This window comes from Rhipicephalus microplus, chromosome 1 (genome assembly GCF_043290135.1).
Source record: "Rhipicephalus microplus isolate Deutch F79 chromosome 1, USDA_Rmic, whole genome shotgun sequence".
NCBI lineage: Eukaryota > Metazoa > Arthropoda > Arachnida > Ixodida > Ixodidae > Rhipicephalus > Rhipicephalus microplus.
This window is the reverse complement of record NC_134700.1, coordinates 222,621,800-222,649,723: the sequence shown is the minus strand read 5'-3', so window position 1 is coordinate 222,649,723 and position 27,924 is coordinate 222,621,800. Positions and strand designations below refer to the sequence as shown.

At 45.7% G+C, this 27,924-nt stretch overlaps 1 protein-coding gene across 2 annotated transcripts in view; it reads left to right on the top strand.

Annotated features, from left to right (window-relative positions):
* LOC119166869 (retinal guanylyl cyclase 1) overlaps positions 1 to 27,924 on the top strand; it is a 205,713-nt gene that overhangs the window by 64,678 nt on the left and 113,111 nt on the right. For both annotated transcript variants that reach the window (XM_075891432.1, XM_075891433.1), the window contains exons 2-4: positions 5,209 to 5,513; positions 6,375 to 6,563; positions 7,153 to 7,387. In XM_075891432.1, the coding sequence (XP_075747547.1) occupies positions 5,209 to 5,513; positions 6,375 to 6,563; positions 7,153 to 7,387 (729 nt within the window). The remainder of the gene's footprint in view (positions 1 to 5,208; positions 5,514 to 6,374; positions 6,564 to 7,152; positions 7,388 to 27,924) is intronic.

The following is a 27,924-nucleotide window of genomic DNA, read 5'->3' as shown; positions in this document are numbered from 1 at the left end:
ACAAAGTAGATTAAGACCAGTTATGGCAGTAGTAAGTGTACTAAGCATTTTCTAAAAAGGGTAACGCACTATTCCACCGCGTCAAGAAAAAAAAAGACAACCACCCGCCTGTAGTTCCTCGGATGAGCGTCAGGCGTGCTACAAATGGCTGGTTTGTGGAACGTCCTCATTCTTGGAATATTATTCCTACGCTCATAAAATTTCCCGCAGTTGGATTAACTAAAGCAGAAGCGTACCTCTTGAAGCATCGTTGCTTGCTTAATTAGCGCATACACATGTGTCTTAATGTATACTAAATACTGTTTGTAGGCCTCGTGTGGTTCAGTTGGTCAAGAATAAATCACGCCTAGACTCGCCACATTTATGACACCTCAGTTTTATTAAATGGCCACAATAACGAAATGTTACAGTATACATAAACAATAATCACCATGTGTCGTAATTATGTGTAAGTGAATGTACACTACGCGCACTGTGTTTTGCTTTATGCTCCGATAAATGCTCCGATTTGTAAAGTACGCAGGTAATACGATTGTAGCTCGGAATTTAACTTGGCGACGATCTGCTCACTGGCGAAACCTTGGACACAGGTGTATCACTTTCTTAATTACTACTCTGGCTTCGGTTCTTTAGTGGTGTCCTACGACAAGAACGACTGTGCGCGTAACACTGGTCGTTTTAAACTACAATGGAATGCCCACTGCAAACACTGTAAGTGCCCACTACGCTATCCCCCTTCCTTGGACGCGCCCCGCCGTGGTGGTCTAGTGGCTAAGGTACTCGGCTGCTGACCCACAAGTTGCGGGTTTGAATCCCGGCTGCGGCGGCTGCATTTCCGATGGAGGCGGAAATGTTGTAGGCTCGTGTGCTCAAATTTGGTTGCACGTTAAAGAACCCCAGGTGGTCGAAATTTCCGGAGCCCTCCACTACGGCGTCTCTCATAATCATATGGTGTTTTTGGGACGTTAAACCCCACATATCAATCAATCATCCTTGGACGAATAACCCTTCACTATACCTGTCCGTAAGGCAACACCCAAACCTACGCAGCCGCCCACGTTATTGCTGCTTTTGCAGCTGCTGATGCTCAAATATTTCTGAGCGCTTTGTACCTTTAAAAAAGCCCCTCGTGGGACAGTCTACATGTTTCGGCGCCTGGTGCAACTCAATTTCACGGAACAATACATGCATCAAGGAGGCTCCTTCCACACCATGGCATTCGTATATTTTTTTTTGAAGTTTCATGAAATAGTGTCTTTGATCTGGAGCATCTCCTAGTCACGCAGATGGCTTGAGTTCGATTCTCACTCGAACCGAAAATATGAGGGGTGAAGCTCCTAAAGGCGTGGGTCTGTCCATCCCGTGTATGCACTTACGCGACCGCCTATAGTTCCACCTTTGCAAGTTGCCCACGACTTCGTCCTTGCACACATCCTACAACGCCCCATCACCGATCCACCACCTCACCGACCATAAAGCAAATACTTTTGAGAAGTAGCCAATATGAAATGCAAGATGGTTGTGTCCTTGTATCTAGGCGCACGGTAAAGAACCATAGATTGTCTCATTGTGTCCATCTCTTGTTTGTACGTGACCGCCTATAGTTCATCTTTTGCAAACTGCCCCCTACTTCGCCTTTGCAAACATCCCACTACGCCTCATTATCGATCCACCACTTCACTGACCATGACGTTGTTAATAATGAAGGTGGAACGGAAGCGATGTATGGCTACCACTCAAGAATGATAAAATTTCTTGTATAAATATATACAGTGTTTGTCACGTTTTTGATGATGTAGTAGGCGATATTCGCGGATCGTTCACGGTTTAGCGATTAAACCCTCCAGTGCTTTGTCCCACTTGTGATTATTAACTCCGTGGATATGCTGCGAATTTTTTTATTCTTTATTTTATTTGCCTGTTTCTCAATTTTTCTTATCACGGACAAAGTTATTCTTCACTCGCAACCAATGACGCTGACACCGAAGCCGAAACCAGAATTTCTGCGAAACGAGTTCTTCATGCTACGGCGTCAATGGGAATTGTTCATGGCTACTGCGTGTTCGAGGGTAACCGGTCTGCAGAAATAGTAATAAAGAGCTCACCGCTATGAACCATTCCTTCGATTTATTATATAGTAGATAGCGTCGGTGTGTTTTTTTTTTTTTGCGTCCTCGCACGTACAGAAAACCGTTTTCGCAGCTATCGAAGAAGGCGTCTGGCGTCAATCGTTAGCCACGTCCTCCCATTGGTCAGCGTACTCAACACGTTCACTCACGATGAGACGCTCTTGGCAACTCCAAGTACACCGACAATTCAATTATCACCGCGACAATCAGATAACGCATGCAACTGCGAAACCCCAAAACGCGTGAAGTGGCGTGTCTTCGCAAGCGAACTTTACAAGGACCCCAAGAAAGAGCCAAGAAAGTTTTCTTATTAAACATTATGATAAGTTTCTTGAACATAGTACCTAAATTATGTTGTTTGTGGAATAAATGCCACTTGTAATGCGTAAGGATTCCTTCACCCTTGATTGAAACTTAGTTCAATCATGAGTAATGCTTGTCGCATCCACCGACACTCAGCTATTAATCACAGCACCCCTAACTCTTCTTTCGGATATCGCTGGCAAATTGATTTTGAACCGCTTTTTTGCCAAACATACGCATCCTATTTCATTTGACCATGGCAAATCTTCATTTTCAAGTTAAGAGTGTGAGCATTTGGGCCAGTTGATGGCCCATTATATCTAACAGCGCAGGAAAGAACAAGGTACTAGAAGGAAACACCGACGAGTTGTATAGGTTCAGCGCTCGTCTGTGCTACTTCCTAGTTCATGGTCCTTTTTTGCGCTGTTAGTCGCTAAAGTTTATTCTCCCGTTGCCAAAGCTCGAGCCCTTCAAAGAGCTGCGCTTTCCAAGCGCGACGCATTGCTGCACTTACTTTGTCGTGGTGGTCTACTGGATATATGCTCCGCTGCTCACCCGAAAGTCGCAGATTCGATCCCGGCCATGGCGATTGCGTTTTTGTGGATGCGACATGCTGGACTCCCATGCATTGTGCAATGTCAGGGCACGTTAAAAAAAAAGACCCTATGGACGATATTTTCAGAGCCCTCCACTGCGGCGTCTTTCATAATTTTAACGTGGTTTCGGGACGTCAAACCCCAGATAACAATACTATATCATTTTCCCATTTACTAGTGTATCGGTTTGATCAGGGTTAAAACTAAAAAGGTCTAGAAACAATCACTTGAAAGAAAATTATGCCTCCTCCATTTTACTAGGAGCAAGTCAGCGTACAGTGAAAAAAAAAGAGCTTTTGACTCACATTCCCTACGAGTTTGAAAAGATGTTTGTTTCTGGACAAATATTGGCCAGAATATTTTCTGGTGTTAATGGTTTCTGGAAGAAGCCTTAATGTTTTGATAAGTTTTATTGGGGATCAAGTATTCATTTATTATACTTCTCGTTATGTAACTTTAGTCAGGAAGAACTAGCTCTCCCGTCATTGTCAAGTTAGGGTTCGCTTTAAAATAGCAAAACAACATCTTTAAGAGATTACCCGCGGATGGCACGGAGTTTTCAAGATGGCTTCATCTTTGCCTTGCTTGCGCATTGTGGCGTTGTGCATGCTTTCGCTTGCTTGCTGCCTTGCATGCTTGCTTGCCTGCCTGTTCGAATGTGACATGGCGGCTCATACTTACTATGTAGATAGGTTATTACGATTGCTGTTTTTTATTTGAAACGACGGCTTGAAAATAAATTGGTCGATTAGGGTATAAACAAAAATATAAAAATGTGCTACCTGTATAGAATAGAGAAAATCCCTAATACAATTAAAGCGGATGCTATCAACTAGTAAGAAAAATTTCTAAATACTAAACATTCATTGCGAATAATACTAAGAAATGGTTCTTCTTGTGTCACCAAAAAAATCGCATGTGGCTAGGCGGACGTTTCTGTATATTTGTAGCAAAGTCCAGGTGCTCCTAAGGTAGAATACTTTGGAAATTGAGAGTAATTTTAGGTTTCTGAATAAAATTTCCAAATGCCTTTTTTGTGACTAGGGAAGTAATGACACGAAGGCGAAAAATTGAAGGGTGCTTTAGTTCCGCCTTCAATAGTAGGCCTGGCCTCCTGTGCATCACCGTCTGAACGGCTAACCTACTTCGCTTCTCTGTGCATGCTTCAACCGTGCCGTCAGGAAATGAACAACTGTGTGAGTAACATTCGCCGTTTAAAGTTATCCTTGAATGCCTATCGCAACCACTGTTATTAAGTGCGCACTATGCCACAATTGTTCCTATAGCGCGTCAGGGTGGGGCCCACTGCGCATGCGTAGAGCAACGCGTGAATACGCAGCTGTTCCCCTTGTTGATGGCTCTGTTGATTATGATTAAATATGCTTGAGCGCTTTGTAATGGGCGGTTTTTTTTTTGAACACCCACTTGGGGCTCCTTTCACATGTCTTGACGCCTGACGGGAATCCACGCTAATGCCACGCAATGCGTGATGCGTTAAAGGGACCCCATACACTACATGACATTAACATAGCATTTTCAACGCATATTGTGGCTCTGTAGTAGAACACTTGCTTGCCATGCAGACGGTCCGGGTTGGACCCTCACGTGGACCCGAAAATTTTAATAATTACATTATATTTGAATCTTTCTCGATTTCTCAGTCTCGAGTAACATGAATTTTTGCGCACTATCAACGATGCCGACGCCGAAATTTCTGCGAAACAAGCTGTTTAACACTATCGCGTTATAAATAATAAACGTTTTTCGGCTACTGGTAGTAGCACCTTAGAGGAGTTGGTACCAGACGAGACTTGTAATATTACATGGCGGTAAAGACGTTTTTTTTTTTTACGGAGAGGAGAATTTTTGTTGTTGTTGTTGTTTTATGGGCTGTTGCACGGGAGTACAAAGGCTGACGTTACAGCCTCGGTTGTGCATTTTAGGGGTGTCACGCATTTTAACAACCCAGAGAGGAGTTAAAAGGTCTATACGGCATCAAACGATTGCAATTGACACTTCCAACTGGCGAGTACAACAACCCCGGAACCTTTTTTTTAAACCTCTTGGTTTAGAACCCACTATACAGGGGTTCAGTCGTACACGAGTCGGGCTACAGTGTAATTTTTGAGCGGAGCTTGTTGCCTTGACCACAGCCTCTCTTTTTCTTAACTCTGCCACAGCCGTATTGCTGTCCATGGACCCGTGGGGCACACTGCTGAGCCGTTCGCTGAAGGCGCTGCATGCGCAAGGAGTGGGTCGAAGTACGGGCTACTCGCCGGCGCTCTTCCTGGTGAGCGCACCCAGAGACCTGCACCCGCGTGCGCTGCTGTCGCCAGCCCTGCTAGCGCTGGACGCTGTGGCACCAGAGCTGCTTCGCGCTCTGTTCGTGGTGACGTTCGTGTCGACCGACACGTCTTACGCCAAGCTGTGGAAGGACCGCGGAACGCAGCAGCTCTACCGGCAGATGGTGGCACGAACTTCGGTCGTAAGTTGATTTTGCCCATTCCGATCACGTCTCCTGTTTTTCTACGTTTTTTTCCACGTACTGTGAGACCGTACTATGCCTGCGACTAGCACCGGTCACACGACCGTTTGCGACGGGTGACCCTAAAACAGCTTGACGAGACCTTGCCAATGCCTTGTACGCATAACAGCTTAATCACTTGAATAATGACTGTTGCATTTATCTTCCCTGACGCACTAATACGCAAACAAGTGCGAGAGACCCTACAAAGGCGCGAGTTTGCAACATCGCTTGTAACGCAATCAGCCGAGTTGGCCATCCTCTGTTAAATAAAAAAAATAATCTAATCAAGATCGTTGCCTAACGCTTCTTCTTTGCTCTTTTCACTGAATACTGGGCTGCTTCGCTCATGCTTCGCATCTATTCACTGCTCAGAGGGTGTCTTCACTGACATTCGTACCGCGTTAAAGAGCAACCATTTATTGTACAATAGAATAACATAAATCTAGCGTAATATAAACCCCCCTACTTCTTGAAAACACACAGGAAGCAGATAATTCAATCACTTGGCACTGGTTCTTTCTGTCAACAACAAAAAAACGTGTTACTCCTTCTAGTGAATTCTTACTTGCAGGGTAGGGTATATCATTATCCTACAAGAGACGCATTGACTCTATTTTGTGTCCAGCTACTCTCCTAATATAGTATATTGATCTTCAAAAAGAGTGCACGTGTCACTTTAATGAGCCATGTACTTAGCAAGTCAGGACTCGAAGATAACAGCACATAGTCAGAGAGCTTTTTTTTTTTCTATAGAGAGTTAGAAGTCCATAACACAGCGTGTTCATGTCATCTGTCTTCCCTTGTCATCTTCGCTTACAGAGTGAAGTCTACGCGGCCTTTCGTTACTTTAACGCCATCTCGCTCCTCGTCACTGCCCTCTGGCGGTCGTCCAAGTCGAAACCGTCAAACGGGGCCCCTGCTTCTTCGGTGCCGGCCAGCTCCTTTTTCATCAATGGCACTTTTCCTAGTCTGCCAACCTCCACCAGTTGGGCGGACCCTCGAGGACAGGTGAGTTAGGGCGATCGAGAAGGGAATAGTGATTACATGAATGCAGCAAAGAGTGTAATTAGTCCGTACTCCCAGGTACAAGAGATGACGAACTCACACAAAAATCGGTCAACTCGTGCGTTATGTAGGTGCACAGCGTTAGCATAATAATTTAGCTTTTGTCTCTTAGCACTTAAGTTATCAACCAGTGATTCGGGCTGCTATTTTATGAAGCGGTGTTACTATGCCACGAGGTAATTCCTTTTACGGCCACTCTTCCGGCGGGATCATTTATTGTCTGTGAAGTTCATGAAGTCACTAACTATGCATTACTAAGTTATAGCCTTTCTGCGTTAAGTGATTATTTTACATTCAGTCTTGTATAAGAAAGACTTGCTCATGCAGTCGGTTAAAGTTGTCATCCTACATGACCGTTAAAAGATCTGTGGAACCATCGGTACACGTGATTTGCTCCTTCAGTTGTGCGCATGATTCTGTCCATCTGTCTCTTTTATCTTCTCTTTTTTTTTTTTTTGTCTTCGCAAGCCTTCTCTCAGCGAAGGGTAACAAGAGAAGCTGAATCCGAGCTTCTGTGTGCATCATCGTGCAGGTTCAGAGTAAAGCCGTGCTGCTGGACTACAGTCCTGGAGCTCGGGGCTTCGTGTCGGTGCGCGAGACGGAGTTCCGCGATGCTGCCCAGCCGCTCCGCAGCGGAGCCTACCAGGTCTCGGATCGCGGCTCTTCGCGGTCCTGGATAGGGCGCGTCGACTGGCCGGGAGGTCGCCGGCTTGAGCCGGACCCCGAGTGCGTCCTCAAGGAGGTCAACTGCGGAGGATCATGGTCCAGTGAGCCGTCGCACTGACTCTATTTGCTCATAAAACAGTATTGAATGTATTTGGCTAAGTCAACATGCCAATAGTAAATTAGTTACGGTGCTCGGCTGCAAACCCGAATGTCACCGGTCCGATCCCGGCGGCGACGCTTGCATTTTGATGGAAGCGAAATGCTAGTGGCGCGCGTACTGCGCAATGTCAGGGCACAATTAAAAAAAAAAACACCAGATGGTCAAAATTTCTCGAACTTCTCCACTAGGGCGCTCGTAAAACCCCACTTATCATTGTTCAGATAATGTGTCAAGTGCTGCTAGTAAGTTACTCAATTTGTGACGGGAGCGATATAATTCGAGGCGTATATTATCTGTTCATGTGGATTTGAAAAAAATATGCAGTAATATAGCGTTTTGGTATGCCCGCAAGTTTATTAGTGTCTGGAGTTTACCAAGATAGCTGTAAACGTGAACGACCGGAGAGATGGTGCAGTGTCTCTGCTAGCCAAACGCAACGTTATCGTTGCAGTGATTAATGTCATCTTCAAGAAATCGCGCCGGTGCGCACCTTCGTCTAATCATCTTGACGCTGGGGCATCTCTGCGGGCACCAATGCAATTTTTTTTTTTCGAAGATGACTTAAGTAAACGCTACTTCGCTTCTGGTGTGAGCTTCCGGCCGTGGTGTAATCCCTCACATGTTGCCTTCTTAAACATATCTCTCGAAAAGAGAGCCCTCCTCGAATACAAAAAAGAACATTATTACTTAAACAATGAGTGTTTAGCTATCACAGATTGTCGCTATTAGCATACGACGAATACGCTTGCATTTCCAAATAAATACAAATATATAGCCGAGGTCATTACACAGTCCGAAAAATATTTACGCTACACGACACTGATAGAGCTCAAAAAAAGTCCTTAGCACTTTGTTTCTGTTGTACGTTTCCTTCCATGTCTGTATCGCCTAGTCCAAAAGAATTTTGTTTTCTGCTGTCATTGTTCATACAGCGTAAAAAGTATTCGCAAGTATACACGTTTTATATGAAGGTTTATATTTAAGAAGAAAAAAAGGCCGAATGGTAACCAGCGTTGCAATCAATCCCAAACAAAGATTAAAGGTGCTAAAAATTGTTTTTTTAATCAGAAATGCATCTCATAAATAGCTTTACGTTTGAATGCTCATAATTCCATCGGATGTTTCATATGATAGCCTCTTTTCTTTTCTGTAAACAAAGCAGGGGTGCAAGTTATCGTGCTGGTCTCCTCCTCTCACTAATATATCCGCCCCTGCAGTCACACGAGGCACGGAATAACATGCGCCAATTGCGTATATGTATGTTTTTTTTTCTCGCCACCACGTTATGACAAACAATAGTTCGCAACACGTGACAGGTTTGTCAGCACCACTACACCGTGTCTGAAGCCTAACCACAGAATAACAGCTATCTCTGTGATGAAACGTGTTCTGATTTATTCCTTCATTTTTTTTTCGCCTGGCCACATGATTATCGGATCGATGTCTTTCCGAGGCGTCAGCCAATGTCACTGCGCGTTACTTCTGAAGAACTGTTAACAAAGTGAGGTCCGAGTCCAGTTGACGTGTCGTGACAAATGAGTCAGAACCACATTTCACACCTACACGTAATCAGGTTTAACGCACAGAATACTTGCTATTTCTGTAGAAGCAGGTAGACATATAGAAGCGTGAAAGAAAGCAAAAAATGTCAACTAGTTTATGTGTAGGGTCGGGTTTGTTGCCTTACAATGAACAACGGAAAGATTTCAGCAACTGCACTTTCTCAAGTACGGTTCACAATCACTCATTCATCTAATGCCCTGGAACGTATCAAATGAGCTTCGAAGAATGTTGACAGTAGTCTTGCGTGTTAAGCTTTCGGCATGTCTATATGATCACCTTTGACAATGTGTTATGGCCTTTTCGAGACTCAAAGGTATTTCCATCTCTTGAAATATCATGATTGCTTCACAATTAATGTGAACTAACAGACAATTAGGCCAAGGGAAGTATAGGCGATTACATTAGTTTCAATCGCAATGCAAATGTTAAGAAAAAAAAGTGGACGAAAACATGACTTGGCGCTGGCAGAGACCGAAGCTGTGACCTTCGGATAACGCGTCCAATGCTTTGCAAACTCAGCTACATCTCCACCCAGCCTAAAGAACATTAATGAAAAGGCAACCATTTTTCAATTAAATTCCTTCAGTCTCCGCCGTCGTCTTTCCGACTTCAGACTATTTATATACAAGCACCGTTTTCCAGTAATCGCCATCTCAGAGTTCCTAGTGCGCACTGGCATACGTCTTACAGGATACACCATCACAGTCTCATCGACACGAACGGATGTCAGTAGAATTCTTTTAGCTGTTCGCAATGATTTAACTTTCAATGTTCACCATATATCAGCTGACGCATACAATAAATATGCTGCAGTGACAGTGAAAATGGACGCTTTGGTATTTACGGTTATTGCGGCATACATACCACCTCGAACCCCATTCGATGTAGACAGACTGCAGGACATAATAGATGGAACACCTGGACCTCACATACTAACTGGGGACATCAATGCACATCACCTAGTATTTACGGTTATTGCGGCCTACATACCACCTCGAACCCCATTCGATGTAGACAGACTGCAGGACATAATAGATGGAACACCTGGACCTCACATACTAACCGGGGACATCAATGCACATCACCTAGCCTGGGGCGGCAGGAGGACTTCAGTGCGCGGTAGACGCCTTTTCGGCATCGCTCATCGAAAAAACCTTGTGATTATTAATGATGGGCAGCCAACCTTCATTAGAAACGACCGATGTAGCACCCTGGACGTCACCATGATCTCCACCTGCCTCATGTCTACGGTGACCTGGTTTGCTGATATCGAAAGTCATGGGAGTGACCACGTGCCCACCTACATCTATCCTACGCTAAACACAAAGCGAAGGAGGATTCGGTGCACTGACTGGAAAGCATATAATGTTGCAGTCGAAGACGCAGAGCCATCTGAAATGACGTATGAAAAATTTGTGGCTGCTTTGAATCGAGCAAACCAAAGCAGCACCAAGCATCTGGAACCACCTCAAACTCACTCAATGGTCGACGTGGAGTATGAGAGGCTGCAGGCTATTCCTAGCCAATCTGAAAGACGTGCTCATAGCACATTGTCTGCAGATGACATTCGTGAGGCCAGGCAAATACAAAAGCGATTTAAACGTAACCTGGACAAGCTAGAGAAGAGGCAATGGTGGCTCTTCTGTTCAAAACTAGACCCAAGGAAGCCGCTGTCACGAATATGGAGTAATGCTCGTAGCCTGAAAACCCCACTGACCCAACTGCATCCATTCAGCTCAGTTGCTTTGTCTCGTAACTGCAGCGAGCTGGACACGGCGCAGGCTTTCTTCTTCAAGATCACTGCAGCAGCTCTAACAATGTTACCTCGTGCATCACGACAAGTTTCAACACCGCCAAGCACCATTGAGGTAGATAAACCTTCTACTATCATGTAACTTCTTGGTGCATTGGTGCATTAAACCTGGGAGTGTTAGTGAGCGCCGATATAGTATATGCCATGACGGCTAGTGTGTAACACTTGCTGTCATGGCTAGCAAAAAAACAAACAAGCCCCTAAATCTCCGCTTCTTTACTTCATGATTGCTTCAGGCATCCGCGTATCATTTCTAGTGCTACCAGCCCTTATATTAATTGAATGAACAGTGCATCTTGAACTCTTGCAAGCTAAATTTACAGACCTAGAATGTTTAGTTTCTGCAGATCGTTTTAACAAAGTATAATCAATAAAATAATGAAGGTGAAACAATGCGTAAAAGAAAAATGACCTGTCTTGCAAGGAAGGACGCTCGGGGCCACAAGAGTGATAACGTCAACAACGGCAATATCAAAGTTACTTAGACCCCTACCCGCACAAATAACGCAATCGCATTATCCGAGTTATTCAAGAGTTCTGGTGCATTTTCGTTTTTGCTAACGTAATAGTGATACTGCCTTCTCCTCCTTCATACTTCCCCTATACTTTACACTTTGACCCTCTAAATGTCACACCGTCCACTGGAGTCACTCGGGGCAGCTTGATCTTGCGTTCTATTCGGCGCAGTAGAACGTGTGATAGCCATGGAAAAGGAATGAGCACTGCCAGAGGCGACGATGAAAGTGTATACTGGGAACTGTTTGCAACTACCACGCGAAGGGTCGTAGGCGCTATGCACACTACAGTGCACACACTAAATAAGTGTCCTACAAACAGTGCTACAACGTTGAGTTCAATCTGCTCATTTAGGTAAGTCGCGGGCTTCCTCTTCCCGTTTAGTGCAGCGTGATCACAACGCTGCAGTTCCGAAGTCGTCCGAATGACCACCTAAAACAAATTCAAACACTTTCATGCTGGGGAATACAAGGCAGGCATTCTTCGAAGCGTCGTCTGTTTTTTTTTTTTTTCTTGACACCGAGTGGACATGCTATGTTTCCAAGCATTGTATATATTGCACGTTTTGGCATGGCTGATTGCGAAGGCGCCGCGCGAATAGCTGCTATACTCGCGGACAACTTTTTCTGTCCATGAAGCAAACGCTACAGGGACAAATCACGCTTATCCTACCGCCAAATAATCTAGTTTCACAGTGTCATGCATCTTTTCTACGTGATATATAAACTTTACTCCTTTATTTACTATATACAGCTATTTGAGATAGAACCCAGCACACACTAGTGATATAATTCTACTTATTTTACTTCACACATTGTCACTTTGCATGTTTGGGACGCAGGAGAAACTCCCGCCTTTTACGTCTACCTCAAACTTCAAGTGGCGTCTCTGTCGGAGTAAACGCTGATTGCGCGAGGCCATCACTTCTCATAGTGGCAGGAGACGCGTGCCAAACCGGACTACTTGGCTCAAAAATTCATGTGCACAAGCTCCGCCACCGTAGCTTTCCTTTCATTGCCCAGAAAAGTTGTCCACGAGTATGGATCTTTTTTTTACGAGAGGATGATTTTCTCCTTTCTGGACTGTTAACAAGAGTACAAAATCCGACGTCACAGCCTCGGCAGTGAATTTTTCGGGGGGTCACGTGCAATAACAATAGCCTAGAGGGGACTATGGTGGCACCCAGGAGCCTTGAGTGAAAAGGTCAATAGAGGTGATAAACCAAACCGGAACCACGTGCCCGCAACGCAGTGTCGATGAGTTCTGGCGCGAGGGAAGTTTGGTCTCTAGCATGAAAAGTTTAATTGAACACCTGGGCTACAAACAGAGAGAGAGACAGACAAAAGACGAAAAAATTGTGAAAGAGGGAAAGTAAATTTAAGGAGAATACGACACTTAACTCTGTCTCTATGGCCAGTTGTCCGCCAAAAAACTTCATCATCATCGTCAGCATCAGTTTGTCTACGGTTACTGCAGGGCAAAGGCCTCTCGCATGATACGCGAATCAACCCGGTCCTGTGCTTTGTGTTGCCTCGTTATCTCTGCGAACTTTTTAATCTCATCAGCACACCTAACTTTCTGTCTCCCCTTCGTGCGTTTGTCTTCTTTGAGAATCCATTCAGTTACCCTTAAGAACCTGCGGTTATCCTGCCTACGTGCTATACGTGCCCGGCCCACGTCCATTTCTTGTTCTAGACTTAACTGTGATATCCTCAGCCCCGGTTTCTTCCCTGATCCACTCTGCCCTCTTCTTTTCTTTTAAGGTTACACCTATCATTTTCTTTTCCATCGCTCGCTGTGTAGTCCTCAATTTGAGCGGAACCCTCTTAAGCCTCCAGGTTTCTGCTCCGTAGGTAAGCACTGGCAAGATGCAGCTATTATATACCTTCCTCTTGAGGGTTAGAGGTAGATTACCATTTATGATTTCAGGATGCTTTTCAAACGTGATCCATCCCATCTTTATTCTTCTAGTTATTTCACTCTCATGGTTCGGCTCCGCAGTTACTACCTCTCCTAAGTAGACATAATCCTTTACAACTTCTAGCGCCTCTCCACTTATTGCGAAGGAGTGTTTTCTGCCGAGACTGCTCCACATTGCTTTAGTTTTATGCATATTAGTTTTCGGACCTACTCTTCTGATTTGCATATGCAGTTCAGTAATCACGAGCTGTAATTCATCGCCTGAGTGACTCATCAAGGCAATGTTATCAGTGAATCACATGTTACTAAGATATTCTCCATTAACTGTTTTCCCTAACTCTTTCCAATCTAGGGTCCTGAATATCTCCTGTAAACACGCGGTGAATGGCATTGAAGAGATCGTGTCTCCCGGCCTTACACCCTTCTTTATTGGAATTATATCGCTTTCTTTATGGAGAACTATGGTGGCTGTGGATCCACTGTCAATTTCTTCCAGTATGTGTATGTAGAGTTCTTCGATACCCTGATTTTGTAGCGTGTGCATTACAGCTGATGTCTCGACTAAGTCAAACGCCTTCTCTTAATCTATTAAGGCTATGTATAGGGGTTGGTTTTATTCCGCGCATTTCTCTATTACCTGATTGATAGTAAGCTTAATAAAGCTTTCAAAGCCTTCTGGGCTGAGGATTGACTCGGCCAATTACCCAAAATTCTTTGTTTCGACAAAGGCCGATCATCTATCTATCTAGAGCTTCGGTAAATTTTGTCTTGGAGCGTTGAAATGGGCACACTTGAACAGATGGGTGATTGTTTCTTCGCCGCCGCAGTAATTACAAGTAGACATGTTGGCCTTCCGATAAGACATGAATATGCATGCGTTTGTGAAGGCCATGCCAAGGCACAGGCGTCGTAAAAGAGTATCCTCAGCTCAAGGTATTCCTGAGGGGAGACGGAGCTTGAGATCGGGATCCAAGTTATATAGACAAAGGTTTGTGCATTCCATCAAGTTCCACTGTACTATAGTGTGACGTCACGTTAAGCGAACGAAGCTATGGAGCTGCGTCAGTTCTTCAGAACGGGATGCCTGTGTATTGCGTACCGCCATGTACACATTTAGCGACCTCACCTGCACGGTCGTTGCCATATATACCGCAATGACCTGGCATCCACTGATACGCTATGCTATGTTGTCTAGAGATTGCTTTGTGTTGAAGAAGCCTTATATCGGCTACTAACTGTTCATTAGGTCCATAGCAAAAGGGTGACATAAGACATTAAAAAGCTGCCTTCGAGTCCAAGAAGATGGACCAAACTTCCGAAGGTTCTTCAACTGTAAACTCCAGAGCTGCACGTATATGGCGGCAAGTTCGGCAGCTATCGATGACGCCAAACGCGATGTCTTGAATTTAACTGCGACGGACTTGGTGAGTATAACCATCGCCAGAAACATAGAGTTATCCGTGTAAATGCGAAGGCGTCTATTGTGCTTCTCGTGCAGAAACAGTATAGTGTGGCCTGTTTCAGGGCTAGATGTGACAACTGTTTCTTATTTTGCATGCCATGAATGGTAAGAAGAGCTCTTAGTGGGTGTAGTCACCACAAAGGTAACGGCGGCCATTCTGCATATGTTAAGTGCGATGGAAGCATTGAACAATGCTGAGCTACAGTTGCGCTGAACGTTGAGTATGGGCTAGAAGTTTGACATGAGGTGAGGTGATGAGATTGAATCCAAGCGAAACGTCTTAAGTGCATTCTTTAAACATCTATGCGGATGTATGTGTTGACTGGATAATCACGCGCAATGACGACTGTCGATGCTGTAGATGCGCATCTCGGAAGTCCAAGGCATATTCGCAGTGCTTGGGCTTGAAGCAACTGGAGGACGCGCATGTTTATTCTTCGGAGCCCGCAAAGCACGGGTATGCGGTAGCGCATAAAACCGAGGAACAGAACAGTCTGTTGAATCATCGTTCGTACACATGCAGCCCACGTTTTTTCAGCAAAAAACCTTGGTACGTGGGTGATCATTTTGAGTTTTGTTTTCATGTAGGCGATGCGAGGGCTTCAGGAGAGGCCGCGATCAGCACCTTGGTTTTAGGATAGTCCTGAGAGGGACGATGCGACCGCTTTCGAGTAACAGGAGGTTCTCCATGTGGCTTCACTTTTCGTGCTAATCTGAGTACACCATTCTGGTCCTCGATGTGACAGTGCAGTGTTAAAACGCTCCTGCCCTCGGTAATGTTTGAATAAAGCTGTCATGGTGTATAACACGAATGGTTCGATACCTGTTTCAAGCCTGGAAGTTTGTAACTTCTGAGTCACAAGTTTACAAAGGATAGTAACAACGTGCCAAATATATTTCATCTATATAAACAGGTTTCCGGATTATGATGTCAAATCATTGTCATCTTATTAGCATTGCCCCCGTGTAAGTCAAACTGCTAAAGCATTGAATTCACTATATGTCTCCTACTGACAGTTGAGAGTGAAATGTACAAAGGATAAATCATCACGCCTCCAGTAAGACCAGCAAAACCAGAGCATTTCAAAACTTTGTGCTCAGCTTAATTACGGTGATCTATTGATTTATTTCGTTCTTTTCTCCAAAACTCCGGAGTTGCAACTCTCGGCTAATAAAAGAGCAGAGCGAAATCGTCTCATTATGCGTCGTGGATGTGAGCGCTCGTCGCGCGTGCCAGAAACTGTCGGCGCCACGCCAAACACAGCTCACAGATGTCATACTGGGTTTCGCCTTTTTTTTTTTTCAAGACGTGTTTTTCTTTTCTTCCCCATCTACAAAAGCAGCGGGAAAAGCTCCGAGCTCAGCCGCGTCCTTGGAGCACAACCAGAGTGCCAAATCACATCGTTCGCGACGGCGTCGAGCTCCACTTGTAGCCGCGGTGCGCGGACTTGTTCTTTTCGAACCCCACTCTGCGAGCCGGCGGCGCACCATCACTCTCGTTCTCCACTCCCTCATTTTTCCCCAATCCTCCACGCTTTACTTTTACTAAGGCTCATACATCTCTTCTTGTTTAATTTTGTCGAGGCGCCGCGCCGCCGCTTAAGCAGGGACCCACAAAGAAAAGGTCTCCCCGAAGCGCCGGAAAAGTTGCGAGTGGCTGCCCCTTTGTGGCGCGCGTGAAGCGACAAAACTCCGCGTTGCTCCAACGCCCTCGGCGACGCGCAGTCCCGCTGCTTATATGCACCCGCGGCCCCGTGCCGTGGACCAGCGACGTCGTGCACGACGGCAATATTTCCTGCCCGAACGCGTCATCAAGCGAGCAAGCAAACACCACATGCACCAAGCAAGAGCGCATCGTGGTTGTTCGGGGGTAGCTATATGCGGCGGCCCTTGCATCGCGATGCCGAGGCCTTGGCCGCTGCTCGCCGCTTGGAGGCGCCCGTTCCTTCCTTTGCCTTCTCTGGCGTGGCACTTTTCGTTTATGCAACGGCGAGTGTAGCCGCACGCGGCTCCAGTCTGGCGACGCCCGAAGCAGCTTACTGAAGGCGTCGTGAGATGTTCGCGAGTTCGCGCCTTCCACACACCGCCCTCTCCGACTCTCTTGCCTCGCACTCTCGCTCTCCCCCTTCGCCAGATTCTGAAATCGCTTCGCGGACTCCATTGACGTCCCGCGGGATTTTCGGGCACGTTTCTTCTACAGCATATCTCTTCTTCTTTTCTTTCATGGTCGTTCTTTTGTATGAACTTCAGCAGTGGGGAGAGTATATGTTCCTGTTCCGTCTCTTTCTCCTGTGAAACTCCTTTTGTGGTCGAGACCGGACATAAAACTAGCTGCGAAGGAAGTATGAAAACGGAAGGAAGGAAGAAACAAATACGGGAGATCTGTCGATCGCAGAATTCTTTTTTTTTCTTCCCTCTGTCTCTTTCGCCTTTCTTCCTTATTCCCGAATAACGCTTTCCGAAGCTTCTCCTTCGCCGTTATGCGGCTCGCGGCGGCTTTATTTGCTCGAGCAGCTACATCTTCGATTTGAGCTGCTTACATGGACCAGAAAGGCAGACACGCTGCTGGTAGCGTTGAGCGAAACGTTCACCAGCAGCCGCGCGCCCGATGGCATCTGTTGCAACAGAGATAAGCCCGTGTTTCTGCCGAGTTCAACGCGCCGCATTTCTGTTGCAACAAGAATCTCGAAAAAGAAACGGCTGTGGCGGCAGTCCTACTCAGAGCGGTAGCAGAATTGAGGAAGCCACGTTGAACGTCGGGCTCTTTTTGGCATTTGTTGATGCTGTTTTTGGTGGCGTAGTGTTTCGGAGCAGCGGTGTACCTGAACGTTATAAGCTATGCTGCAGCATCGCTCGTAGAGAATGGCAAAGAACTGAAAGTAAGCAGATGTAGATTTTAGACAGGCTTAAGACGGCGCTTATTTTAGCTTGTATTTTTTGGAGGATTCCACTGTTTTTTATTGGTTCTGTGCCTAGGCGGGGGACACCTAGTTGTCGGTCTTTTATTGTGGGCCATCGCACCGTCACCGTGATATGCTGAATAAAACTAAAGAAAGTTAAGCTACTGACATGTCCCCTGAACCATACGCCGCAGAAGCAATGGAAAGTTGGCAAGGGTTAGCTGATAGTGAAAGGAACTTGATGATCATCAAAAGGTTTATTTACGGATATATTGAAAGAGAGTTGTTGTGGTTGGAAGTATCTGGTTTGACACACTCCGAAGCCGGTTGATCATGCTCTCTAGGTGAGATCGTATTGGTCAGACAAGTCAAAGCTGCAGCCAAAGCCACCTCCGACCAATCAATCAATGGCTGAAATATTTTGGGTTGATTTTGTCTTTTTGTTGTAAGACAGTGTCGGTAGCTATATACGTCGTATTCCTCGCGGTTTGTTCGCGCTGTCTTGGTGCGCCCACTTTTTGTACGTGCCTAGCATTGAAGGTTACGGGATGAAGCGGCTACACCGATGGTACACGAGAGATGGTGGTGGTGGTGGTGGTGGTGGTGGTGGTGGTGGTGGTGGTGGTGGTGGTGGTGGTGTGGTGGTGGTGGTGGTGGTAGTAGTAGTAGTAGTAGTAGTAGTAGTAGTAGTAGTAGTAGCAGTAGTAGTAGTAGTAGTTGTAGTAGTAGTAGTAGTAGTAGTAGTAGTAGTAGTAGTAGTAGTGTCTCAAATGAGGAAAAGATCCTTACTTATGCCGTTCATAGGTGAAGAGCACTAGGAGGTAGCTGTGCTCTCGCCTCCTCTACCGTAGATATGGCCGCTGAAACGCCTCTACGCCTGGTCGAGACCGTACACTGCTCGAGCGCCTCCAAAGTAATCTTGCCTTGATTTCAAAGGTTTGAGGAGTCGAGAGCATTGAGCCAGGATGTGCACTGTCTGAATACCGTAGAGTAAGATCTTACTCCATGCTTGATACACACGCACCTACTGTGTTGGAGGTAGCACTGCCTTAATGTTTCAGAGGCGCCTTGACCTTCATACGGAACACTAAACGTTTGCTCACTTCTGCCTGAGGTATTACCGAAGCCAGAATTGTCATGTCAGATAATTGTGGCCACCTATAACTACATTTTCTTCTTTCACCATGAACATGTGACATTCTGCTTGCTAACTTCGTAAATGGCTGCTTATTACCATTTAATGGGCCCGTCAACCCTACGAATCTTACTTTGAGTGGCTCTCTAATGCATCACTATTGCTACACTGCACTATTCACCTTTCAGACAAGACTTCTTTTTTTTTTTTTTAGTTCCAGCTGCGCGGTGGAGGCTGCGGTATCCGAAAGGATCCCCGCCTACCTCCTCTAAGTCAACGCAACCATACAGTCCTCGTACTGGTCCCCTCTTTTTTATGTGAAGTAAAAGAGTCCACTACTGCCTCTTTTACTTAAAACTTTCCATCGTCACTTAGCCTTGCTTTCGTTCTGCTATATACGCTTCAGAACGTGACATTCTTTCTTGATAGCTCATAAAAAACAAATCTTCCATTGCATTTGGTCATCTTTCATACGTCTGCTTTAGGGACAGCTCTCTCTTCCGCGTTCAAAGTACAGATGCTTTGCGAGACTTGACTACCATAGCATACATAAAAACAGATATTGAGGTGAATTTACTGTTAGCGACTCTGCACGTATCCCGCGTGCTCAAATGCCTCCACAATTAGAAATAGCACGTAGGAGCGTACGGCCATGGTGCGGTGCTTATGACAAGTGAAGTCTGGTTTAGTTTTTGCATAATTACTGGTTGCGAAGCAGCTCTGTGATTAGCCTGTGTAAAGCTGTCCCTCCGTGCGTCTGTACGAACACGCCGCAACACGCTCTCCTCGCCGTGGGTGTTGAAGTGGTGCCAAGTAGGTCACGCCGTAGCTGCGCGCTGACGTTACTTTCTCCCTCGCCTACCGCGCGCTCGCCGGAGCGCCCGCAGCTGCCGCCTCATCCATTCGCCCGCAATACCTGCCGCAACCGCCACTTGCTCCGCTACCGCGCCCGCCTCTCGCTACACCGCCGACTCGTCGGTCCACGTGCAATAAACCCACCGCGCCAGCCATCACAAGACCTACTCCAGCCATCGCTTCAAACGAATAATCTAGCGCTCACCGCAGCATCCGTGTTAGCGCCGTTCAACCCGTGACGCCACCCGTGAGCAACGTTGCTGCTTCGCATCCCATAAGGTTTCCTTAGGAAGATGGTGTGATGGTTCTTTTTTGTTTACTTCGACATAACTCTCAAGTATTTCTTCTTTTTTGCGGTAGCTCGAACGAATCTGTCCACAACTGCCTGTTAAATTTGAAACAGATGCCCTCGTAGAGCCCTTTGCCATGTAATTGCAATAGTGCTGCTCCAGCGTAGAAATATTCCGCTTAAAAATGTGGGCCCCGCAACATAATTGTTAAGCGAAACAGTTCCACATCAAACATATATGCTAAAGTAAAAGCCTTAGATGCTTCAACAAACGCGAAAATTGCCTTTCTACAACCCGTGGCGTCGGCGTCTACTCGAGTGATGCGCAATGATATCGTCATGTGAGGTCACCTTGACGTCGCGTGTGACCTTGCATGATGGCGTCATCCCACGACATCGTCGCTCTTTCGAAGGCCCTCCGATCACGGAGGCATAGCAAAATCAAGTAATGCGCAAAAAGCCTGCGATGCCTCCGATGGTTGGATTGCCTCCAAGATCGGAGGCAATCCAATCATGTTAGGTGCAGACCATGTTTGAAGGAAGGCGGGGGAGGCTCAGTACACCGACTAAGAAAAAGATGAATAGAAATTCGGCCTTCGATTCGTATTAGGCAAATACATGAGGAACCTTCAGAGTTTACATCACACTCAGGTGAAAAATTTAAAATAACGGAAAGAAAGGGAAGATGGGAGCTTGCGATGAGGAATCCGAAAACGGGGTGGGTATGCAGAATCTCATGTTTTCACTGGGGACTTGTATTTTTCAATACTGCAACTGTTTCAGCCTTGAAAAAGACAAGTCTGTTTGTCCAAACGTCGGCGTTATCAACTACGTCGATTTCTCATCAAATGAAAAATAGCTCTTCAAGAGCCTTGCGCAGTTCTGCAGTCACCTCCTATAGTAAAGTAACACGCGCTGCGTGCGGGAAGGCTTTCTACTTCAGCTTTTATTAAGATCCCCTCCATTGCGCCATTGCCCTCACTCCACTGGGCCAGTGATGTCAGTGGTGGCAGTGGCTACGGCAGCTCCGGAGGAGACATTCATTGTATGACCTACTCAAGATCCTCTTGCAATGACTTCAAGGCATCGCTGCGCTTTCTTCAATAGTTTTTTACTCTGTTTTTTTTTAAACGTGAGCGTGGCCCACTATGGGTGCATTGACTTGTGGAATTTTACTGCTTGCATTATTCGAACACAAAGTTCAAGATGCCCCACTACGGTACGCGCCGTTGAGCGTGAACTTTCTGTTGCAACCGCTACGAGTGTAGGGAATGTTCCTCTTACAGTTTGCGTTCTCATGTGTAAGAAAGCCTAAGCGACGAGCCCTCGACAGAGGAAATGAAAATAAACATTCATATAGAGTGAAAAAAAAACTGCGATCCCCATTCTATGCGCGTCCTATGTGCGTCAGTGTGCCCGAGGCAATGTATGTCGCCCAAGCAATCAACTACAGCGCTGACGATGTATCGAACTTCAACGTATACATTTAAATAAAACTGCAAGTCGCATCTGCGACACAGTCAGGGGGGCAGACGGAGGACGACGAGAATTTGAGCAGGGATTCCCGTTTCTGTTTTTTTTTTTATTTTCTTCTCATTCTACATTTCCTTTTTTTAATGTAAGGCACGACCTTCCCTATTTTACATCCGAGCCTTCGCCGTTCCTTCTCGAGGTTTGCTGCTTCCTTGCTTCTGCGCTCGACGAAACGATGCTTCACCCCGCAGAACGTGCTTCAAGGCAAATCAATTTAATTCCCGTTCGTTCGCCCCTCGACCCGCTCGACCCACCTGCTTCCGCCATTCCTTCCCGATTTTCTCCATCCTCCGCGTTCCTTCAACGCGTTTCTTTACTTCGGTTTCTTTGCTTTACCGTAATTTCGCTTCGTGCTTGCATCGATAACCATTTAAGGTAAATTACTCTCAGCCGTCGTTTTTTCATTCGTCGTGCTTCTTCGTGCTCGAGTGCGATTCCCGAAACTACAGGGATGGGAGGTTGGAAAGGGGGAAGAAAGGATGGAAGGGATGAAGCAACGGTATGCGCACACTGCCGCGCACACGGGAATGAGTTGTACTGAGTGTCTTCGCGAGCCAACTTCCGTTCGTCGACTCGGCTACTGACCCGCAGGTCGCGGGATCGAATCCCGGCGGCGGCGGCTGCATTTCCGATGGAGGCGGAAATGTTGTAGGCCCGTCTGCTCAGATTTGGGCGCATGTTAAAGAACCCCAGGTGGTCGAAATTTCCGGAGTCGTCCACCACGGCGTCTCTCATAATCATATGGCGGTTTCGGGACGTTAAAACGTTAAACCCCAGATATCAATCAATCAATCCCGTTCGTCGACGCGAAAGAAAACACATGACACGAGAGAGACAGGAGACCTTCTTCGGTGCTCTATCCCACGATACAATCCCACTCCATCCCTCCCCTTCCGTCAATTTACCGCCTACGCCACTTTAGCGCGAACTCCCATAGGCGAATAGTCACCGGCCGAACAGCACGCGCGGCCCCGTAGGTGACCAGCTTTTGAGAGAGCGACGCACCACTGCACCCTTTTGAAATCGATTCTTGTTAGAGTGGGAAAGAAATGGAGGGAAAGCGCACACGCTAACTTTCTCTCGACTGATGACACTCGTGGAACATCAACGGCATGCGTTTTGGGTGCGACAGCGAAATAAAATAAAAAATCATAGCATATCCACGTAGTGAATGATGATGAGTGCGGCGAAGCGTCCGTCAGTCTATCCGTGCTTCCATTCATCCATTCGTTCTTGCTTCCGTCCGTCCATGCGTCCGTCTGTGCATCCATCTGTTCATCCGTGCGTCCATCTCTGCGTTCGTCCATGCGTCCGTCCATTCGTCCATCTAGTGAACACTCCAGGTACCGCCATCTCACTCACACCTTTTCATCGTGATAGCAGTCGCTCGATTGTCTGCCTCCTTCCCCTGTTGCACGTGCCCGTCTATGCCCTGTGGCACATACCCGCTTTCTCAGGTATGCGCCACCGGCGGTTACGCAAAACGATAACGGGGGACGCACAAGCCACGCCATGAGGAGCTTCACCCCCCCCCCCCTCTCAAAAAAAAATCTAACAAGCGAGAGTCGTGATTAGTGTTACGAAAGAACGCCCACCACGACAACGAAACGTTTCTTGGCACTGAAAGGGCAGAGTGCCTGGCACACGTGGACTGTCCCCGTGTAATTGCGCTGACCAGGTTTGTAAAACTCGCCTCAGCTATCGGTGCCACAATCCCGAAATTCAGTCGCATGGGGACCGGCAAACGCAAGAAAGTTGAAGCGGGAAGCAAGAAAGGGGGGGGGGGGTTAAGGAGGAGGAACTGGGACAGTATGTCAGCTCACACTGCAAGCGTTGACAAACTTGATGCAAGGTTTCAAAAAGCATATTGATACTGCTGTACACAAAGAGTGCAATGCGCATAGCTATTATTAAATTAATACCTAGTTTTTTTTTTTACGGTTATGCTTTAGAGCGTGGCCACTACATGGGCTGCCTCAAGAAACGAATGAACAAAGTTATTGAGAATTTTCAGTGATATTTGTCTGGTGGATTGTCTGTTGAAATCATCTGGTTATATTTGCTTCTACGATATAACCAAGATGTAGCTACGTAGTATGTTCAGCGCCGATATTGATGCCGTAATGGCTTATACACCTCATTTCGTACCGTCAGAATCTGGGCCTCCCACCTCCCTTTACTCGTTACTTTGTAATTCCTCTCCATGGTGTGAAGGCATATCCTCACGTTTATTTGTGCTGTTTTACTTTTCCATGGAATTGTGTTTATGCCTGTGAACGCATTGACTGCCGCTTTAAAGCATGACACTAATAATCAAAATCAACCTATAATTTTGGCAAAAAGTGAAGCTACTCAGGGGAAGGTGTAATTTTTCTTTACGCAACAAAACTATTTGGTTTGTACGCTGACACGCCGCTTACTAAAGACGGGCTTTGACGTCGCTCTCGGATTTTCTATTACACAGCAAGCCGATCAACCTAGTCTGAATAATTCTGCGTGGTCAACTGAAATTGATTGTATATCGCCAGGGCTTTTTATACACAACAGGGATAATTTTCTTTTTCCTTTTTTCTGGTTATATTTACATCAGACGGCAGCTTGTGTTGAACATTTTCTCCGCGCATATGAGGCGCTGTCCTTCTGGTTAGGTTTGTAGCACCATGCTTGCAATTTTTGTAAACATAGGACGTCCTTTTATTTGTATGTGTGTGAAGAATTACGTTGACTTGGTGTCTCGACTGTCTTTTTGATGGCCGCCGTTAATCTCTAGCTTATATAGTTCTTTTCCTGAAGAGCATTCAACAAAGTAAGAAACATGAACAACGCAAGAAAATGACGAAAACAAGACGACAGGTTAAAACCGGTAGCGTCTGGCAACCTTGAAGAAGCACTTTATTTCGATTAAAATGGGCAGCCAGCAACTTCGCCTGGTTTAAAATACAAGATCGCCGAACAAAAGGAACGTGCAGTAAGAAAACGAAATTACACGACGAGCGTCGATGTGCGTCGTTCTGCTTTTTTTTTCTTTACTTCAGTACCGTCTGTGCTCGAGCTTTTAACCCGGCGCTGCCCCGTTAAACTATAAATATATTGTTTTTTTTTAGCATTATGACCACTGCCTTCTCGGCAAAGTCAGATTTGAAAATTCTGTGTTGCAGCACCGCGCGAATCTTCTCAGGACGCCATCTCCAACCTCGAGAGCTCTTTTTTAAGAAGAGCATGGGCTAGCGTGTTCAATGTTATCTGTTTTACATACGTGAGTCAATATTTTGCTTGGTAAGTTCAGAAAACATTATAATAGAATAATGTGGAATGTTTTTTGTTTGTTTTTCTTTTCTAAACACGTTTTTGCCTGATCTTCGTAAAAAAACTGCGATCTCCGCGTTATACGACGTACTTACTTAACGAAATGTGCGTAGAAAAACCAACAGTGAAGTTTATTTTTCTAGACCCGCCAGTTTAGGGTATAGACTACGTCGTGGAAGAAACCTCGGCGAACCGAGCCTTTGTTCGCCTTTGTGGTATCAAGGATCAAAGCGGCAGCCTGTGCATCGAAGCCGGCTTACGAATAGGATGGGGCCTCCCGGACGCTTTCGTAATGGAAGTTACTAATTGGCTTTTCTACCGACTGGAGCCGATCAAGGGCACCGGCGCTAACAGTGGGGCATGAAATATACATATGCCACGTTGGCAAGGCTCGGTTACGAAGAAGTACAGAGGAAAGGTAATCCTTAATCACCCAACGCAGAAGAAAAAAGCGAAAGGGCTACGGGCCAGAGGGCAAACATGAAAGCCATCTAATTATCTTACCCAGTGCCTCCGACGTCGCAAGTTCGTGCTTGAGAGACGACTCTATTTTATGGACGCATGAACCGGAATTATTCCGGTCTGCAGCAAACACATAAAAACGGAAGCTGAAGCAAGCACTTCAAGACGTTTGTCTGTGTTTTTTTTTCTCTTTTTTTTTGCGTCTGTGAGACGTAATAATCCGCCTTCCTTTGAGAGCTAACAAAGCAGGCCGCACGACCTCCTACAGTTATGACAGATCGTTAAGATTTTCGGCAGTGACAATGGTGGCCATGGCGATACACAAAATGTCATTTTCTTTTGAAGGAACGTTTTTGCGTTGTTAGAGTCAACGCTGCTGTCGACACGTTGGATGAAGAGTCGGAGAACCGTTTGCAAAACGCATTTTTTTTTCTAAAACAAAGCATCGTTTCATTCATAGCGATAAACCCAGTTTTGCTCATGCCGCCAACGTTTACAGAACGAGCGTTGTAGAGCTGTGGTAACGCAGTGAGGTAGGCGTGTCGGAAACTATATATGCATACTGGGAAAGTCATCACGGCACAACGAAGACACAAACGAGATAAAAGACATAATATCAGCGGTCCCGCTGTATCCGTTTCCTCTTGTGTTGTGTCTCCGTCGTGCTCACGCTTACTTTTCGAGTATGTATATAACTGTGCAATCGCACTAACAATTTCCCGCCTGCATGGTCATTCGTGACCACAGTATACTGCAGATAAACTTAATAGTTACTGCCTGAGTATTACGAGGCGGACACAACAATTTTTACTCCTACTTTCATTCTGCTCGCATTTAAGAACCAGCCCTATTTTAATAGGTGTGTCAGCAACCGAAAATCATGGTATCATTGCCCCTTCTGTTTAAAGTAGTATGGCAGCGATATCCAGCAGATCAGAACGTCATTCGACAGCGGCTTTCGTTCAGCGACATACGAGAAAAAACAACTTACGCATTACTTACTCTTGCTCTACCTGCACGATCTCCGAGGAATGCTGAAGCCAGATTGATGTGTCCATCTTTTCACGTGCATGCCACACTCGAGCAAGGGCGACAAAAACATGAAGAGAGAAATTAGTCTTGAGTGAAGGAGGACGTACAATACGCACAGCTTATCCACAGTGATTGCTCCCGTGCTAGCCTGACAGTAAGTGCTAGCCTACTGTCACTACTACTGTGGCGCCATAGTGGCACATGTGACAGGCACACACATGAAATCACTGCAGGCATGGGCTATGCTGCCACCCGTGAACTCAATTCTCTCTAGAGAGAGTGAGAGGGAGAGAGAAAAGAAGAATAAATAGTATAGAAGAAAAGACAAGTTGATTAAGAGGACAGGATAAGCAAAGATATTGAAAAAAATAACTTTTTCGCAGTATTTTAAATCTCCAGCCTTTTCTAACCCATAATCATTCGTTTGTTTGTCTTATACGCTTTTTTTCTCTAAAAATGACATATTTTCAAACTATTGTGGTGGCCTACCATGCTCCCGTTCCTGAAGGGACACTAAAGTCAAATAAAAATTTACGTCAGAGTGAAAGCTCAGTGTATGACAACATCTAAAACGAAAATATTATCAACAGCGTTACTCTACTCACTTAGAGAATTTAAAGTAAATGCAAGAGAATACATACACCGCAGTAGGACATTCTCGAAATGATACCGATGACGTCAAACGAACCATTATGATTAGTTACTTGTAATCCAAATAGCTGCACTAAACAAAAAAAAAACCTTCCGTGCATCAAGAGATGCAATATAATGCTGCTTGTTCGCTTCTGTTTGATTCACGAAAAACAATAACCGCCGGACGTTAGTATGGGGAATGGTGCGAGTGGTTCAAAAATTCAACTTTCGCGGGGATAAACTGGACAGGTCGTGTCATCTAGCGGGGCGCAGTTGAACCAAAATACGTTTGTCATCTCGGAACCAATGACAGGAAATTTATCAATAGCCGTTGTTGCTGCTGTGGCTCCCACTAGTTTCGTTCTGCTGCTACTAGTGTCGGCGGCCGTACATAAAGCCGGGCACCTTTGTGCACGGCAACAGTGACGTGAGTCGACGACACAGGACGTGAGTCGGTCGGCTTTTTGAGGCGGGTAATTTGAAGTGTGCTATTTCAATTCGGTCAATTAAAACGTGATTTTATTTCAAAATAAGACCTTCCTTGGAACAAAAGTAACCTACGAGGTTTCTGAACTAATATTTCAGCCATCAACATCGACTTAATAGTTGCCTTCAGTGTCTTTTAAGTAGCGAAGAATTCCTTGCAGTTCAGACATCATATACTTATGGAGAAGTTACAGTTTGCAAGCTGGAGTGCATTTGGCACATCGTGAAAAGAATGGGCCCAGAACTGCGACGACCAAAGAGCGCAGAGGCATCAAATGAAGCTTTCTGTTGGAAAATCTATATTTGGTCGTAGACGTCTTAGTAATCTCGTCATTAGCAAGTGCCAAAACTATTATTGCTGTGCCATTAAAAGAAATATAGCCGGCTGGATTACGTGCAAAAAGCTGTCCGGCCCAAATATTTTCACGTAGCATCAAAGTGTACTAATTAGTCCAACGGCCTTTGCTCGAAGGACGCTGAAACTTGGAGTGAATTCAACAAAGCCAAGTTGATGCTGAACCATTCGTTCATAAAAGGCGCCTTCCAGCATCCGTTATTGAGGCTGTTAAGCCA